Source organism: Plecotus auritus (genome assembly GCF_963455305.1).
Source record: "Plecotus auritus genome assembly, chromosome: 1".
Taxonomy (NCBI): Eukaryota; Metazoa; Chordata; class Mammalia; order Chiroptera; family Vespertilionidae; genus Plecotus; species Plecotus auritus.
Window position 1 is genome coordinate 215,411,085 of NC_137770.1, and position 17,578 is coordinate 215,428,662.

Sequence of the window (17,578 nt, forward strand, 5' to 3'; positions counted from 1 at the left end):
AGAGCAGCCACTAAACTGGCAGTGAAAAAAATATTTATAGTAAAGAGAATACGGTTATAAGGAACCTGTTTTTAATTCTTCGTGCTTTTTCTCTGCCTCTCACATTGCAGTCACCTCGGAATCACCAGGCACTAGGATGCATTGCATCCTAAGGTTCATGCCTCAACTAAAAGTCTATCTGCCTTAGGTTCAAATCCCAGCCCCTCCAATTACCAGCTGTGTGACCTTGGGAAAGTTACTTAGTCTCTCTGTGCCTTAATTTCTCATTAGCAAAATGGTGATGGGGTCTTCCTCATTAGAATGATGTGAAGACTGCATGGGTTAATATGGACGAAGCACATAGAATAGTGTCTGGTCCAGAGTAAGTGTACTGTGTTGGCTGTAACTGTAAGTTATTAATTAGTGTTGAGAAGGACAAAAGGATGTAGCTACAGATTGTCTTACAGGATTAAGTCTGTAAACTAATAGAAAAAATAGAAAAGGAGAGCCATTAACGTTAGGTAAAAGAATAGCCACTTCTTCCCTTGCCTTCCCGCAGAATAAAAAAGGACACTGCGCAGATGGGCCAAACATTTCTCAATCTTGCACAGCACGGTGGATCTACTCCATGGGGACATGTTGGCATAGTTGGTAAACTGAGTCAGGTGTGCTTATTTAGATCGGCATTGGACTGTTTGTTTCCTGAGCTGATTCTACTTTAAGAGCATCCTGCACCCCTCTCTGCCCCGCCCAGGTCGAGAGACTGGGGTTCTGGCTGCCTATATAGCTTGGCCTGCATTTTCATGTCGTTTTCCAGTTTGTTTTGAATTTTCTTTCTGGTATTCATTAACAAGTGAGGCAGGGGTGGTTGGAATTGCTGGGGACATTTTCCCCAGCGGTTTGGAAGCAGACGATGGGAGCTAATGAGAGCAAGGAGTGTGTGGTTGATGGTGATGTAAGAAGTCCTTGGATGCTCCAGGGTCAGGACCTTTAGGGTTCAAGTTCAGACTCAAGAGCCTCAACTGACTCCCAGAGGGGGGGCTTGCCCAAGCTCTGACCTCTTTTACTTACTAACTGATGTTTACTTCACCCATGACTACACAAAAGTGCTAATGATTTTTTTTCACATATGGTTTCTGCTAGCTAAGTGAGTGGCCGTGTAATATGACCTCAGGGAATAAGGGTTTAAACTTGGGGAGAAAAAGTAATCCAAATAAGGAATAATGACCTTACCTAATGTTCTTAGACTGAAGAGATATTATTTAAGAAGCTGCAGGTAAAGCAAGTGAACTTATAGAAAATAATGATCCAATCAGAACTCGGAAAGTTTCTGAAATGGGTCCTGTGCTCAGGACCAAGATGTGAAAACCAGAGGATTTTGGTTGCAGTTACTTGAGTGTTTTCCAAGTAACATGATCAAGACTTAATTAGCAAGGCTGGGTCCTGCTCGAGGGTGGGCTCAGGGAGCTCACATGGGACTGTTTAGGAAGAGGCTGACTGATGCATGTATTTTTATCTTATACACAATAAAGAATTCCACTGCTTTGCATTAAAAGGGTCATGAAATATTAGTGATGCATTTAAAAGATACACCCTACATTCTTTCAAAAGAAGAATCAAGGAAACCTGCAATGATTAAAACCTATCTGGGCCGGCACAAGTAAAAGTATAAACAGAAAACATCCAATAAAAGGTCAGGAAAAACATAGAGGCTCCCAGAATCTCTCAGGCTGTTCTGATACACAGAGCTGACTCCACCCATGAGTGCTGTTTGCACAGTGTTGTGAAGCAGACAAGTATGAACATTTACTCTTACAGAAGCTATATGCTTTGGGGTGGGGGATGCAGGCAGAGACAGTTATTTAAAAGAAAAGCAAATAAACATACAAAATAACTCCCAAACATTTAAGTGCTAAGGAAGTGACAGTGGTGACTGGTAGGCTGGGAGTGGTGGTCCGCTTTAGACTGATGGTCATGGAATCTATGTTAGGAGGTGACTTTGAGCCTCCCATTGTCAACTTCATCCTTCCTGCTCCTGCTGACCCTCTTCTGTGTTGGCATCAGACTTCTCAATGCCTGCCACGACCTGCATGGCTAGGGTTCAGGATCTGAAGGAGGGGCCGACGCACAAATGAAAATGCTATATAGACAGTCCTCGGGTTACACCAGACTCAACGTACATCATTTGTGGTTACGTCACCATCTCCCATTTATTTATTTAAAAAAAGTTCCGCCATTTCAACATATGTACCTATGTGCTTTATGTTTTTTATTATTTATTTACCACAAGTAAAGGTCAGGAATTGTTATCTTTCTTTTAAATTTTTTTTACTGTTTCATTTCATTGCTTCTGTGTATGTGCTCCACGCGAGTGATGTAGGTGCTTATGTAGGTGGGTTCTGACTTATGGCGAAAATTGCGTTACGTCACGCCATAGGAACGGACCTCCGATGTAACCCGAGGACCTACTGTACAAGAAATATGAATTTAGAAGGCATTGGGGGCCAGGGGGAGCCTTTTTCTTAAAGAGACACACCGACTTCTGGCCTGGTCCACTATTTATTTACTTGAATACACATTTGCCCTTTAGCAATGCATATAGGCATATCAAAGGTAAAGTTTGGTAAATAGTATAAAGATTATCAGGTTAGGAAATTGCCTTGATCCATTGAGCCCCCAGCAAGGCAGTATTATGCTGATTTTCAGCCCTGCTGAATATCAAAGTCCATTGGCCTTCCAATGTTTTCTTTTTGCATTAATATGCAAACTGCTTGTTTGCTTTAGCCTCCTGCAAATGCCCACTTGTCTCTGGCCCCCAAGGCCATGGCTTAGCCCTACTGAACCCCAGAAGTGGGTAATGGACTAGAAGTCAGGTGTCTTGGGTTTTTTTTATCTCCAGCACCTTCTGCTCAACCCTCCCCCTCCCCCCAGCATTTCTCTTACTCTTTGGTCTCACTTCAGCTCTGTTTTTTACCTGTCAGTGTCACTTGGGACAAAGTCTGCACTGAACTCAATATTTCTGGCAACTACCATACACTTGCATCCTTGGGGCCTTTGAATGTGGCCTTCACAACTAGTCTGATAGGCCAGTGTCACTCATTTTCTTAGAGTTAGCTCAGATTTCACCTCTTCTGGGAAGCCTTCCCTGATTAGTCCAGGCAGAGTAATGAGGGGCCCCTCCCTCGAGCTCTCCCAACACTTGGCTCATACCTCTAACTCTCTCTGATAATGTGGCTTTGTGGTTTTACTATTTTCACATTAGTCTCCTTAAGTACAAACACTGTGTAGTATTTTTCTTTGAACTCACAGTGTCTAACATTATGCCTGATATATAATAATTATGCTAGTCACTGCTTATTGAGTTACTACTATATTTCAGATAGTTAGGCACTTTGCATGACTCTTTAAACCCCAGTAAATAAACATTATTTGCCCATCTTATATGTGGGAAATGAGGGTTAGAGGAATTAAGGAACTTGTTCAGAGTCACAGAGCTCAAGGTGGCAGACCTAGGATTCACCCAAGGTGTTTTAAACTTGAAAGTCTGTGCCTTTTCTACTTTGCTGCTTCCTCTTTCTCAGGAGGTCCCCCCTTAAGTGTTTATTGATGGAAAATGTATTTCAAATCACTCTTTAAAAACTCTGCTGGATCAGCATAAAAATAGCAAAAGAATGTATATGGCAATCATTACTCTTAGTCTTAGCATGTGCATAATTGTTTTAAAACACAGATCAAATAAAATCCTATTAAGTTATTAGGAAAGTATGTGACAAACAAAAGAGAAATCGAAAAAAGTCTTCCTTGCCCTCATCTTGAGGTGGAGTGTAGGAAAATGAAAAGGAAAATTCTGAGCTTGCTGAGGGAGAAGCCACACAATAAGCCACAACAATTACATGGTATCAGTAATGTTGGCAAATCCATCAATTCCCAGTTTGTTCATTTGAACCAACAGAACACCAAGGAGGCAGCTTCTGGTTAGTTCAACTTAACACCTGTTGGCTGAGTGCCTGCCCTAGGGGATCTGTGATATGCAGACCCTGTGATTGGTACCCACTTGCAAAGCTTTGTCCTTTCCCTCCAGTCCTTTCTACCCCGTGGAGCAAGACAGCTACCCAGTCAGCTGAGGCAGAGCCGATGTGCCTTGACCATTGGCCAGGAGTGACATGAGAACCCATGAGCTATCGCTTTTCCAGGCACCAATGTGAGAAAGCCGTCTTGAACCCGGAGGGATAAAGGTTTACACTTTGGATCTATTGCCTTAATTATGGAACTAGACCAGGATGGCATCTGGAGAAAGAGTATTCTAGACAACAGCAGGATACAGAGCCCTGGAATCAGGCACATGCTGAGCCAGTGTGAAGACCAGCAGGGGCTGAATGAGCGAGGGGTGGAGATGAGAGCAGAAGTAATGGGACAAAAAGTACAGGCCCTTGTAAGGACCTTATGGTTTAGTAAGATGGTGGCCTATTGTAAAAGGGTCCTTTGGCTGCTCTGTTGAGAATAGACGGGGAAGAGGAGTGAATGTAGAAACAGGAAAACCTCTCAGGAGGCTGTTGCAGTAATCTGGGCATTGATGATGGTGGCTTGGGCCAGGGTGGTGGCAGTGGGAGTGATGAGAAGTAGTTGGATCCTAGAGAGATCTTGCTGGATTATATTTGGGGTGCTGAGAGAAGAAAAGGAAGCAGGGATAACTCTGAGGTTTTGGGCCAGCATGACAGGACAGATATAAGGTGCTATTTAATAAAATGGGGAAGATGTGGGATGAGCTGGTTTGGCAGGGAAAGTTAGGGTGTCTGCATGCATGAAGCTCCAGATGCCTATGAGACATGTAAATGAAGACATGGGGTGAGTGGTTTGATATCTGAGCCTGGAGTGCAGGGGAGGCTCTGGGCCGGAGGCCAGGCCATGGCGGGGAGAAAGCATGGAACCCCCCAGCTTGGATTCCAACCCCAGCTCCCCTCTGGGAACCTGGACCAGCTTTCTTCCCTTCTAGCTTTCATATCCTCATCTGTGAAGTGGAGGTAGTTTAACTAATAGTAGAGGCTGGTTAGGAGGGTAAAAAAAGACCACATAAGTACAGCATAACACACAGCACATAGTAGATCAATAGACATTAGCTGTCCTCTTCCCAACCCCTTCTGGATTGCCAGACTATAGTGATGTAGACATGTATTGCATGCCTGCAGTAAGGTCATGATCAACACAGTTCAAGAAAAAAGAAGGTGTTGGAGTGGTCAGGATGGGTTGGATAGGGAATGGGGAGGAAGACTGGAGCAGGGAGATAGGCTAGGTAGGACATATTGCAAAGCCATGGAGGCGTGGTGTCAGGAGGGCAGGTTGGTGGCCCTGGAGCTGGAGTTGGGAGCTGAGCATGCATGACTAAGGCCCACCTGAGCCTCGGGGTCACTAGCATGGTGACAAAGACTTTCTGTGAGTTGGAGCACCATAGTTCCTGAGGCTCCCAGGGTCCTGTCTCCCAGCTGCCTTGCTCCAGAACACAAAGGAGAGCCTGTTGCTCTCTCACAGCGACCATCTCCTCTCCTGCATCTGTCTCTCAGCCTGGCCCCTGGGTACCCACTTTGAGCAAAGTCTGAGTCACTCATTCTGTTCAGCAGAACAGCTGAAGCCATCGGCAGGGAAACTTGCTTCCTCCAGATCCCCTAATCTTGGTTCTCTGCCTGACAGCGAATACCCCCATTAGGGTTGGATGTCTCCCTCTCCCATTATATAATAGCTTTGGGCAAGCGATTAGCTCTCCCAGGAGTGAAAGAGAAACAGTTGAGAATTCAATCTTATTCTCTGACTTGGATCAGAAATGGGACTGGGACAAATAATGAAAGAGAACCCCCTTTCGGGCCATTTCCCCTGTGTATGCATGCACACACAAGTCGGAGGGAGGTTGCAGGGTGGGGGGAAGAGCGAGACAATGCTAGTGTTGCTTCCTGGAGGACTGAAAAGAGAGAAATCAGCCTGACTCACCCGCATTGGCAGTTTTATTTTATTCCCAGAAGTTGCAATTTGTCATCCCTTGAGATAGATCTGGCCTACAGATGTGTTTTGTTTGGCCAACATGATGTTCTTAAAAATTTTGAACTTATTGCCAACTTTTAAAATCAAGAGATTTCATGTTGAAAACTGGGGATTTCAGCTTCCAAATCGCTTGCTTCAGCAACACTGGGCTGATCTTCTTTAAAATTTTTTCATTTTTTAGTTTTTTGCATAAATCCTTTACCTTTTTCACCCAGCCCCTCAACCCCCATCCCCTCTGGCAGTTGTCAGTCTGTTCTCTACAAGTCTGTTTCTATTTTATTTATTAGTTTTTATTTTGTTCATTAGATTCCACATATAAGTGAAATCGTATAGTACTTGTCTTTCTCTGACTGGCTTATTTCCCTTAGCATAATGCTCTCCAGGTCCATCCATGCTGTTGCAAATGGTAACATTTCCTCTTTTTGACAGTCAAGTAGTATTCCAGTGTGTAAATATACCACAGCTTTCCATCCATGCTGTTGCAAATGGTAACATTTCCTTCTTTTTGACAGTCAAGTAGTATTCCAGTGTGTAAATATACCACAGCTTTTTTATTCACTCCTCTATTGATGGGCACTTGGGCTGCTTCCAAATCTTGGCTATCGTAAATAACGCTACAATGAACATAGGGGTACAACATAGGGGTACATATATGCTTTCAAATTAGTGTTTTGGGTTTCTTTGGATATATCCCCAGAAGTAGAATTGCTGGGTCATGAGGCAGTTCCATTTTTCAATTTGTCGAGGTAACGCCATACTGCTTTCCACAGTGGCTGTACCAATCTGCAGTGTACTAGGGTTACCTTTTCTCCACATCTCACCAATCATTAATTAATTTATTGATGATAGCCATTCTGACAGGTGTGAGGTGCTATCTCATTGTGGTTTTAATTTTCATCTCTCTGATGATTAATGACATTAACCATCTTTTCATATGTCGTTAGCCATCTGAATGTCCCCTTTGGAGAAGTGTCTATTCAGATCCTTTGCCTATTTTTAAACTGGGTTGTTTTCTTGGTGTTGAATTGTATAAGTTCTTTATAAATTTTATATATTAACCCATTATCAGATGTATCATTGGCAAATATGTTCTCCCATTCAATGGTTTGTCTTTTCATTTTGTTGATGGTTTCCTTTGCTATGCAAAAAATCTTTAGATTGAGGTAGTCCCATTTGTTTATTTTTTCTTTTATATCCCTTGCCCAAGGAGATATATCAGAAAAAATATTGCTATAAGAAATGTCTGAGATTTTGCTGCCTATGTTTTCTTCTAAGTATTTTTATAGTTTCCAGCCTAACATTTAAGTCTTTAATCCACTTTGAGTTTATTTTGGTGTATGGTGTAAGAAGATGGTCTACTTTTCTTTTTCCTTTCTTTCTTTCTTTTTTTTTTTTTTGTATGTATCTGTCCAATTTTCCCAACACCATTTACTGAAGAATCTGTCTTTACCCCCATTGTATGTTCTTACCTTCTTTGTCAAATATTAATTGACCATAAAGGCATGGGTTTATTTCTGGGCTCTCTATCTTATTCCATTCATCTATATGTCTGTATTTATGCCAGTACGATGTTATTTGATTAGTATGTTCAATATCACATCGTGTGATTCCTCCAACTTTGTTCTTCTTTCTCAAGATTGCTGTGGCTATTCAGGGTCTTTTGTGGTTTTACACAAATTTTGGGGATATTTGCTTTAGTTCTGTGAATTATGCCATTGGTCTCTTGATAGCAATTGCATTGAATCTATAGATTGCTTTGGGTAGTATAGACATTTTAATGATATTAATTCTTCCTACCCATAGCACAGTATATGCTTCTACTTATTTTATCTTCTTCAATTTCTTTCTTCAGTGTCTTTATAATCTTCTGAGTACAGGTCTTTTATATCTTTGGTTAAGTTTATTCCTAGGTATTTTATTATTTTTGATGCAATTATAAATGGGGTTGTTTTCTTAGTTTCCTTTTCTGATAGTCAATTATTGGTATATAGAAATGCACTGATTTCTGGATATTTACTTTATATCCAGCTACTTTGCTGAATGCATTTATCAGTTCCAGTCAGGGTTTTCATGTTATCTGCAAATAATGACAGTTTTATTTCTTCATTTTCAATTTGGATGTCTTCTATTTCTTCTCTTGTCTCACTGTTTTGGCTAGGACTTCAGAACTATGTTGAGTGGTTGAAGCAGACATCCCTGTCTTGTTCCCAATCTTAAGGGAAACGCTTGTAGTTTATGCTCATTGAGTATGACGTTGGCTGTAGGTTTGCATATATGGCCTTTATTACATTGAGGTATGTTCCCTCTATTCCCACTTTGCTGAGATTTTTTAATCATAAATGGGTGTTGGATTTTATCAAATGCTTTTTCTGCCTTTATTGATATGATCATGTGATTTTTATCTTTCATTTTGTTTATGTGGTGTATCACGATCTTTTTTAAATGGAAGTATAATTGACATATAGCATATTAGTTTCAGATGTACAACATAATGATTCCTTATGTATATATATTAAAAATGATCACAATAAGTCTAGTTAACATCATCATACATAATTATAAAATTTTGCAATGAGAAATTTTAAGATTCACTCTCTTAGCAACTTTCAAAAATGCATTACAGCATTATCAACTATAGTCACCACTTTTGTACATTATATGTCCATGACTTATTTATTTTATAAATGGAAGTTTGTGCCATTTGACCCCTTCACCCATTTCACCAATACCCCTCCCCCACCACTGGTAACCACCAATCTGTTCTGTTTCTATGAGCTTGGTTTTTATTTATTTTTTAAGATTTTACATATGAGGTTATATGGTATTTGCCTTTCTCTGTCTGGCTTATTTTACTTAGCATAATGCCCTCAAGGTCCATCCATATTGTCACAAATAGCAAAATTTCATTACATTTTTATGATTGGATAATATTCCATTGTGTGTGTGATTTATCCTATATAATAAAAGGGTAATATGCAAATAGACTGAATGGCAGAAAAACTGAACAACCAATCAAAGCGTAATATGCTAATGATAGCTAAGGCTGCTCAACCGCTATGACGTGCACTGACCACCAGGGGGCAGACAGTCAACTGGCCGACCATTGCTATGACATGCACTGACCATCAGGGGGCAGATTTTCCAACCGGTAGGTTAGCTTGCCGCTAGGGTCCGGCTGATCGGGACTGACAAGATGGGCTAGACACGCCCTGGAGCATTCCTGCGGTCCCTCCCCAGCCCGATCGTATACCGGTGGGGTCCCTCAGCCTGGCCCTCTTGCAATCCAGGACCCCTCAAGGGGATATTAGAGAGCCAGTTTCAGCCCGATCTCACAGGCCACTCCCCTTGGAGGGCACCAGATGCAGGGCTCATAGCTGATGAGCGCTGCTGTGGCAGCATGAGCCTCTCCCGATCGGGACTGATTGGGCGCAAGCCCACGGCAGGCACAGTGGGGCCAGGATGAGCGGGAGCAGCAGGTAGGAACTGTATGCAGCGTTGGACTGTGGGTTTCAGCCCGATCCCTGCAGGCCACCCAGAGGGACCCCACCCATGCACAAATTCATGCACCGGGCCTCTAGTATATATGTCACCTTTCCTTTATCCATTCATCTATTGATGGACACTTAGATTGCTTCCATATTTTAGCTACTATAGAAGTGCTGCAATGGGAGTGTAGATAGCTTTCAAATTAGTGTTTTCTATGTCCTTGGATAAATACCCAAAAGTGGAATTGCTGGATCCTATGGTAGTTCTATTTTTAATTTTTTGAGGAACCTTCATAGTGTTTTCCATAATGGCTTCACCATTTTACTTTCCTACCAATAGTGTACCAGGGTTCCTATTTCTATACAATTTTTCTGACAGATAATTATTAGTGTACAGAAATGCAACATATTTTTGTATATTGACTTGGTATCCTCCAACTTTACTGAATTTGTTAGTTCTACCAGTTTTCTTGGTGGAGTCTTTAGGGTTTTCTATATATAATATCATGTCACCTACAAATCATGACAGTTTTACTTCTTGCTTTCTAATTTAGATGTCTTCCTTTTTTTTTTTTTTTTTTTGCATAATTGCTCTTGAGCTGGTCTTCTTGGGGCAATGCTCAGCAAAGTCTGTAGGCTGTATAGGCTGCTGCATTTTTGAAACACTGCTCACCATGGTCCTCCCCTCCCAGCCCGACCTCCCTCATTTCCTCACCTGACTAGCATATGAGTTTGCAAGCCTCACTTCAAGTAGGACCAGACCGGGCAATTAATGAACTCAATATGAAGAGCAGCCCCAGTGTTTACCTAACTCAGAAGTGAACCAAGAGAGAAAGAATGTAAGGAAAGTTAGATCAAAGGGAGGTTGTAGAGTTACCCAGACTGTTGTGATGAGAGTATTGAGACTCGTTTTCTTGTGGACAGCTTTTATTCTTCTGTCATAGTGGATAGCTCACCCTCAGAAGCGAGCCCTCCCCTGCAAGCCAGCTTGTGTTGCCCGGTGTGCTGCACTCAGCAGAGGACACCCCATCAGAGCCTCTGTGAATTATGCCTGGGTCCATCCGGCTTCATGTCAACTGCTGTTAATAGCGAAACCATGGGCTCAAGAATTTTTACAAGAAGGGGGTTCATTTTCTCTTCTTGCTCCCCACCCTTGCAAAAAGGGCAATATTCCACGGTGCACCAGCGTCAGCATTCTTATATTAAGACTAACTTGCATCCAGCTCACTTTGATATAGGAGCTCGAGATCCCAACTCCATTATTAACAACAGCAGAAAATAAATAAATGACTTTCAGAGTTGCTGTGCTGAACAGAGAGCATATCAGAAGTGCATGGTTTGTTTGAAAAATGGTTTTCCATGTTCCTTATGTTCATCCTTCAAGTTCATGGCCATCGCCCATCACCACCTGAGAGTACTTAGTGCTCAGGATAACTTAAAGGGAGAATAAATCCTGCTTGCTTTGAACACAACCCAGGGTTCACCGTATGTTCCTGTATTAGCCAATGCTAATCAGCTCTTCCTCTGTCCTCCCCTCTTTTGTGCTTGTAAATCAAGCGGCCCCACTTATTAGTCAACACAAAAGAGATAATTACTAAGTACAAGCTGCTACCTTCATAGATCACTCTGTGCCTCAGATTTCAAGCTAAGCCAAGAAACTGGAGTAGGAAACACTATGAATAGGCAACTAAAGTATGAGTTGCTTTAGCAGAACCGTTTTACGAAGGCTTATGAGCCAGAACGGTAAATTAAGTCTAGATTCTGTACCCTCTCCGGCCATCGTAAGGATAGCCGTGATATGAGGCCATGGGGAAGGCTTTCTTACCCATGTTATGAAGTTTTCTTTTCCTGGACTCAAACGTGTCTTTGGAACTCCAAGGGTGTGAAACAGCAATGGTTTCTTAATGCTGTGGCCTTGGAATACTTTTAAAATCTTTAACCTCCACACAAATGAGGCAGCAGAATAGGATGCCACCATTTTTCCACTGGGATGTGCTATGCCCTCCCTCCCACTCCCACCCCCAAAGCCATGGCTTGTCCCTTTGCCAGCCATTTGTCCAATAGGAAAATTCATTTCCTGCTCTGGAAGGGCACATGGCTAAGGGCAAGGGCATTGCTGCCCAAGAAAAGAGACTCTTCCCAGTCCAACTAAATAGTCTAGGAACTTCCTTCCCATGCATGGCTAACCAAACACTGCTGGCTTGCATGGAAGTGTTCCACTTGTGTATTTATGACTTTGGAGTTGCTCAAATGCACGCTGGCTTTTATTTTTTCCATCACACAGTGTTTCTTCCAATTTTTCAGTTTCCCATATCAGTCGCTTTGCTATTTTTAAGCAGAACAATTCCAAGCCAGAGTAGCTCATCAGAAGAGTAAAACCTCATCAATTCAAACAGGGAGCTTGAACGCTTTCAGTGGGGAAAGACTAGCATTAGAAGCTGGAGGCCTGTTTCTTCTTCGATAAGATAAGGGTGTAGGGTTATATAATCAAAGTCCCTTTCTACCAATAGCAAAACCACATTCATCCAATCTAAGATGCCACTGATTATAAGAAACATTATATTTCATGTATCAACAAGAAAAGAAAATGTAAAAATCTGCCACTGGTTGAATTATCTCAAAACACCTTCAAAGATATCCCTGTGATGTGTGGGTTGGTCACATCAGACACTTGGGGCTTTGAAATCCATGGAGATGAATTGGTGACTTCTCCTGCCCTCTAGTTGTGTTGTTTGGCATAAACTAGGCCAATCCTTTTGCATGATCTCAATAACAAAATGTAACACCACTTTTCATCTCCTTGGGGGGTATCTTTCTAAGCAAATAAAGCATTTGCTTGTCTCCTGGCAAGAAAATGTGGAATTTCTGTCCTCCTTCTAACAAGGAATATTTGCTTTACTGATACCAAATGTACATACCACTGCTGTTTTTGAGACTTTCTAAATATACAGTAGCTTTTCATTTCAATCCTGAATCATAATGTAACTTCTTCTAAGACATTTAATGACCATTAAACTCCATGTTGCAGTACCGAGAGTGGATGTGACTCAGTAGGGGTGTCAAGGGACAGCTGTGCCGTGTTTGCCATGCTGGGGCAGCGGCACCTGCATCATGGCTTCGGCTTGCAACAGAAGCTGTATGAGCCGTCAGCCCTCGTGCATCCTCGGAGATGTGAGAGTGTGAAAAAAGGAGCATCTTAGAATGGATAGATTGTGCAAGCAGCTACAATCGATTGAAAACCATCTATCTATCTGGTCAGGTACTAAACTCTCGACAAGACTTAATGTCAGCCAGACCTCACAGCAACCGAAGGTGTATGTGCAGATTAGAAGTTTAACAAGGTTAACAGAATTGCCCCAGATCACACAGCTTGGTAAACTTGAAAGCAAGAATTCTGACCGGGACAATAGGCCCTGCTCTTCACCCGCTATGTGGTTCCAGGGGCCCTATAAATCCTGTCTGCATGTTGACTGTAGACTGCCATTTGGTTCTGTTTACTTTCAAGCCTCTTACATGAAGCATCACTCCAAGTAGTCACTCCACTGCGTTATTTAAAACAGCTCATCGCTTCTTGTTCTTTAGGCTGAGATTAAGTGTGTAAAATGGCTCAGCCATATAAGGTTTTGTGTAATGAGTTGATTTTTTAAAAAATACTAATTAGCACATCCATTATATGCAAATGGCCACTTCTTAAAAGGGCTCACCGATATCATTTCTGCCCTCACAACAACTGTAGACGCGGTGTGGCTATCTGTGGCTACTTCCTCACCACCGTGCAAGGAGACAGTTCAATCATCACCATTTTCTGACCAAAACCCTACCTAAGACTGAAACGACTTGCCAGTGGCACACAGACGTACATTCATAGCAAAATATGGACCTAGATCAACTCAGACCCTGGTCCCCTAGCCCGTGGGCCTGCTCTTTAACATGGGTGGTAAATGGGTATAGACAATTACGTTTTCTGTCCTTTTATTGTTTTTTTAAGATTATGGATGTTGTTTTACTCGCCCAATGTTAGAAGACATGACAATGAATGAGATGTTTCAGTGCGTGGGAGCCTCACTGAGACTAGCCCAGATGTAGAGAAGGGAAGCTAGCAAGCCCGCCTCTCAAGAATAGCAACGCAGAGTAAATTCCTGTGGCCTTGTGGTGGTGGCGACTCTGTTTCCAGGGGCAGTTAAATATGGAATCTGGGAGGAACTTGGTATTTATGTTCAGAGCTCTGGGAGCTAAACCCAAAAGACAGGACTGGGAATGTGACTAAGCACTTTGGTGGTCAAAATAAACACCAGCAAGAAGGAATTACCATCCAGATAGCTAAGATCACCAGCCTCAAGCCCTAGTCTCGAAGACACCTTGACAACTTTCATAAATGTGCATTCCAGAGGCCAGTATGGAGATTGCTTTGGGAGAATGTAAGGAGCATCTTTCAAAATTTATCTCAAATTATCAGTTCATTTTGTTGGCAAGGGTATGCTGAGTACGGACGTATGAAAAGGGAGGTAGATCTAGGGGTGAACAAATCAAGCTTGGGGAGTAGCCAGCGTGCTACTCTCTAGCAGAGGCTGGTGGGTAAGAAGCAAAGCTGGAGCCACTTCTCCTGGTTTTCTTGCAGCTGTAAAGGCGCCTCCCACTATGGCCTAACCAAGGACAGGAAGAGGCGCTCCCAGGATGGCTGTGCGGACGGCTGTGCGAGCCTCGCGGCCACCACACTCTTCCCGGAGGTTTCTGCAGCTGCCACCATCGCCTTAATGACAGACGAGCCTGGCCTGGACAACCCTGCCTACGTGTCCGCGGCAGAGGATGGGCAGCCAGCAGACAGCCCATCAGACTTTGACCGGAGCAACCGAATGAGGGGTGAGTCAAATGGGTGGTTGTCGGGGAATGAGCCCCTTGCCTTGGGGTGGCCCTCCGTGGAATAGTCACTGTGGAAAGTTCTCGAAATGTGTGTGTGTTTTTAAAAGAGAAGTCATTCTGGTAGCGATGCAATGTCCAATTCTCCAAAGTGAAATAGAACCACGAGTCCCTCAGATCATTAAAAATGTGTGTAATCTGAGTTGGTGTAAGGGGTTGAAGCCAGGCCTAATGATTCATCACGCCTGCCGTGTCAGTTCCTTCCCATCCATGCTGCTCAAGAAAGGTGCTGGTCTGTTCAGTCCAGTCCAGGAAAAAAAGAAAAGCAGATTTTAAACAAGCCATGCAATTTCCTTGTAGAGAAATTTAGAAAGCATTCCTAAGTGAATTCTATCACCCTGCCACCTAGCAGCGATCACCGTGTGTGTTTTCCTGCGCATGTCTTACCAGACGCGTGCCTAAGGGAGGGTTTCTGTGACTGTGTGGCCACTGTTCCTTGTCTCCTTTCCTCAGCACGGCCCTTCGAGCGATCCTCTATTAGAAGCAGATCGTTTAAAAAAATAAACCGAGCTTTGAGTGTTCTGCGAAGGACAAAGAGTGGAAGCGTGGTTGCCAATCAAGCTGACGAGGGCGGAGAAAATTCTGAAAGCACCACTCCCCCTGAAGGTAAATGAACTCCCGCAGGCCGGGAATGGGCTGGCCTTCCAGAATGATGTCTGGGTGATGACAACCTGACTGCCACTCACTTTCTGTGACAACTCTCTTCCCACGGGTATAAAATATTTCTTACCCCAATTAGCCTGGTTCTCATATAAGTAACTGCAAGCAAAAATCATTGTTCTCTTTTTCCATAGGCTGAGGGGAATGTGGTGAGAACCCTTACCTTCAGGTACTAGCTTAACACATACAAAGAATAATCATAGCTGATAAGTGAAAAGCAGTGAGAACAGTGCCTGGGAAATGCTGTGTAACTACTGGTGGTTCTTATTACAACGAGGTATGATAACATGGTTCTGAGTGTTTTCCATGCATTCGCTCATGTGATCCACACAATAACCCTAGAAAGTAGCTGTTTGATAGATGAGGAAACTGAGGCATAGGGAGGTTCCTTAGCTTGCCCAAAGTACCTTACTAAATGTTGAACGCCGGTAATGTGGCTCTAGAATCCATGCAAAGTTGTTATTGGACCTTAGATCCTATGTGTTTTCTCAAATATAAATGGAGCTGAGGAAATACTGTCCCGTTTCCTTCATTTTATATTAGAACTGCAGGGTAGTAATAATATTAGCTTAAAAAATGAGCTTTTTCTCTGTGCTAGGTAGTGTTCTAAGTCATTTAGATATCATAACACTAAGGGATTATCATGCTCATATTACACATGAGGAAACAGGCCCAGAGACATTAAGTCACTAGCCCAAAGTCACCCAGCTAGAAAATGGCACACACAGGATTTTAAACCAGGTCTCCGGCTCCAGAACCCACTCTCTTAACTACTGGTTAAGTACCCTTCTCTCTGGGGCGTTGGTTGGTAGAGCCCCAACCACTGCCTTCAGAGACTTTGTAAGCAGTGTTATAACACCCCTTCTTGCTCACTTATCACCTCTCACCCTGTACGCACATGCTCACTCATATACACATGCACGCACATGCTCCCACACACACACATACACACGTACTCACACACACCTTGCTTGCATTAACTATCCCGAAGTTACTATCCCAGTCCTGTAAATACTCTTTTGCTCACTTCCATGCTGTTGTCCAACCTGCACTTCCACTCTCCTTCATCTGGTATTCTAATGCCTCCTTCCAGCATGGGCTTTGCCTCCTCCTTGAAGCCCTCTGTGATTCCCTCAGTCCCCCTTCTTTTGTATTCTTAAAGCACCTGGATCTCTATTATCGCATTGACCACCTTTCATTATAACTGTACCTATAAGGGCAAGGGTTCTTCTTCTGAGCTTTTGTACTCTCAAAGCCAAACACAGGATCTGGTGCATAATGGTGTTTGCTGAATGTGTGTGCAATGAATACGTGACATGATTAGAATTTCCTTTATGTCAGTCTTCCTTTCTTACTAAAGGCTCCTTAATGACACTCTATATAAAGTTCTCTCCTGCATGACTAAGATTTATTTGCATGTTTATTGCAGAAACGTTTTTAATAAGAGGTTTCTATGTATAAGGCACTAGCCGAGGCTCTGTAATTTTTTATGAAGCATATAAAATCCAGTTCCTGGCTTCAAGAGGTTCATTCAAGACTAAAGGAAAATAGAATGCCATAGAGTGAGGTGCACATGAATGACAATGGCAGCCACAGGGAGAGCAGCGTCAGTTCCGAGCAGGGCAGTGTTGTCCCTGTTTAAGGAGTGGTTTCTGATTTGGGTGGACATTGCGATCTTGACTGTGTTGGAAAGTAGTGGGAGATTCCTTAGGTCAGATCAGAGAGGGTGCTGGATGCCATTAGGAGTCTGGACTTGTATCCACCTGAAAACTTGGGTGGGATTGTTGCAGGATTGGAGCCATGTTTCAGAAAGATGGGGGTGGCAGCCGTGTTCTGTGTCAGGGGACCTAGAGTGGGAGAGAACGGACTTCCTGAGATGCTCCGGGAAGCTATTGCCCTGGAATAGGGTGAGGTATGAGGACTCAGGGGGGCTGGTAGTGATACTGGTGAACTCTCGTGGTGTGGGTTAGCCATATCTTTATATCCGTAAAGAGACTGCCCCTACTACTTATTGGCTGCATGATCCTGGCCAGGTTACTTAACTTCTCTAAGCTTCGGTGTTTCACCATCTAAAAAAGCAGGGATAATAATTACGTACTTCATAGGATTGTTAGGACAAAAACAAAAACAACAAAAAAAAAACTGTGCGTGCCAATCACTTAGCTCAATGCTCAGCCTATATTAAACTCTTAGTAAATAACATTATATTCCTTAGTCCATGAGGGAAGACAGAATATTGAACAAGTTTGTTTTGTCCTAGAGTCCCAGTGGTCTAGACCAACACAAGTTTGGCAGTTTAAAACTTACTTTAAGGTCACTGGGGTCTCACTGGGGTGGCTCTAATTAGCATCATTTACAAGTGTGATTGGGTGTGTCCTCTCGGATTATCAAATCAACTAGGTTTGGATGTATGGTTTTTGTAAATCTGCTGGGAGAGAGGGGGAGGAGAGGGAAAAAATGGGCAGCTTTGACTCTTTCTAAATCTTTCTTTGCTCAAAATAATTTTT

General features: G+C 42.9%; 1 protein-coding gene across 3 annotated transcripts in view; it reads left to right on the forward strand.

The window, feature by feature from the left end:
• Positions 1-17,578, forward strand: part of LNX1 (ligand of numb-protein X 1) — a 180,020-nt gene that overhangs the window by 132,179 nt on the left and 30,263 nt on the right. For all 3 annotated transcript variants that reach the window (XM_080660199.1, XM_080660200.1, XM_080660201.1), the window contains 2 exons: positions 14,113-14,354; positions 14,865-15,017. In XM_080660199.1, coding sequence (XP_080516325.1) covers positions 14,113-14,354; positions 14,865-15,017 — 395 coding nt within the window. The remainder of the gene's footprint in view (positions 1-14,112; positions 14,355-14,864; positions 15,018-17,578) is intronic.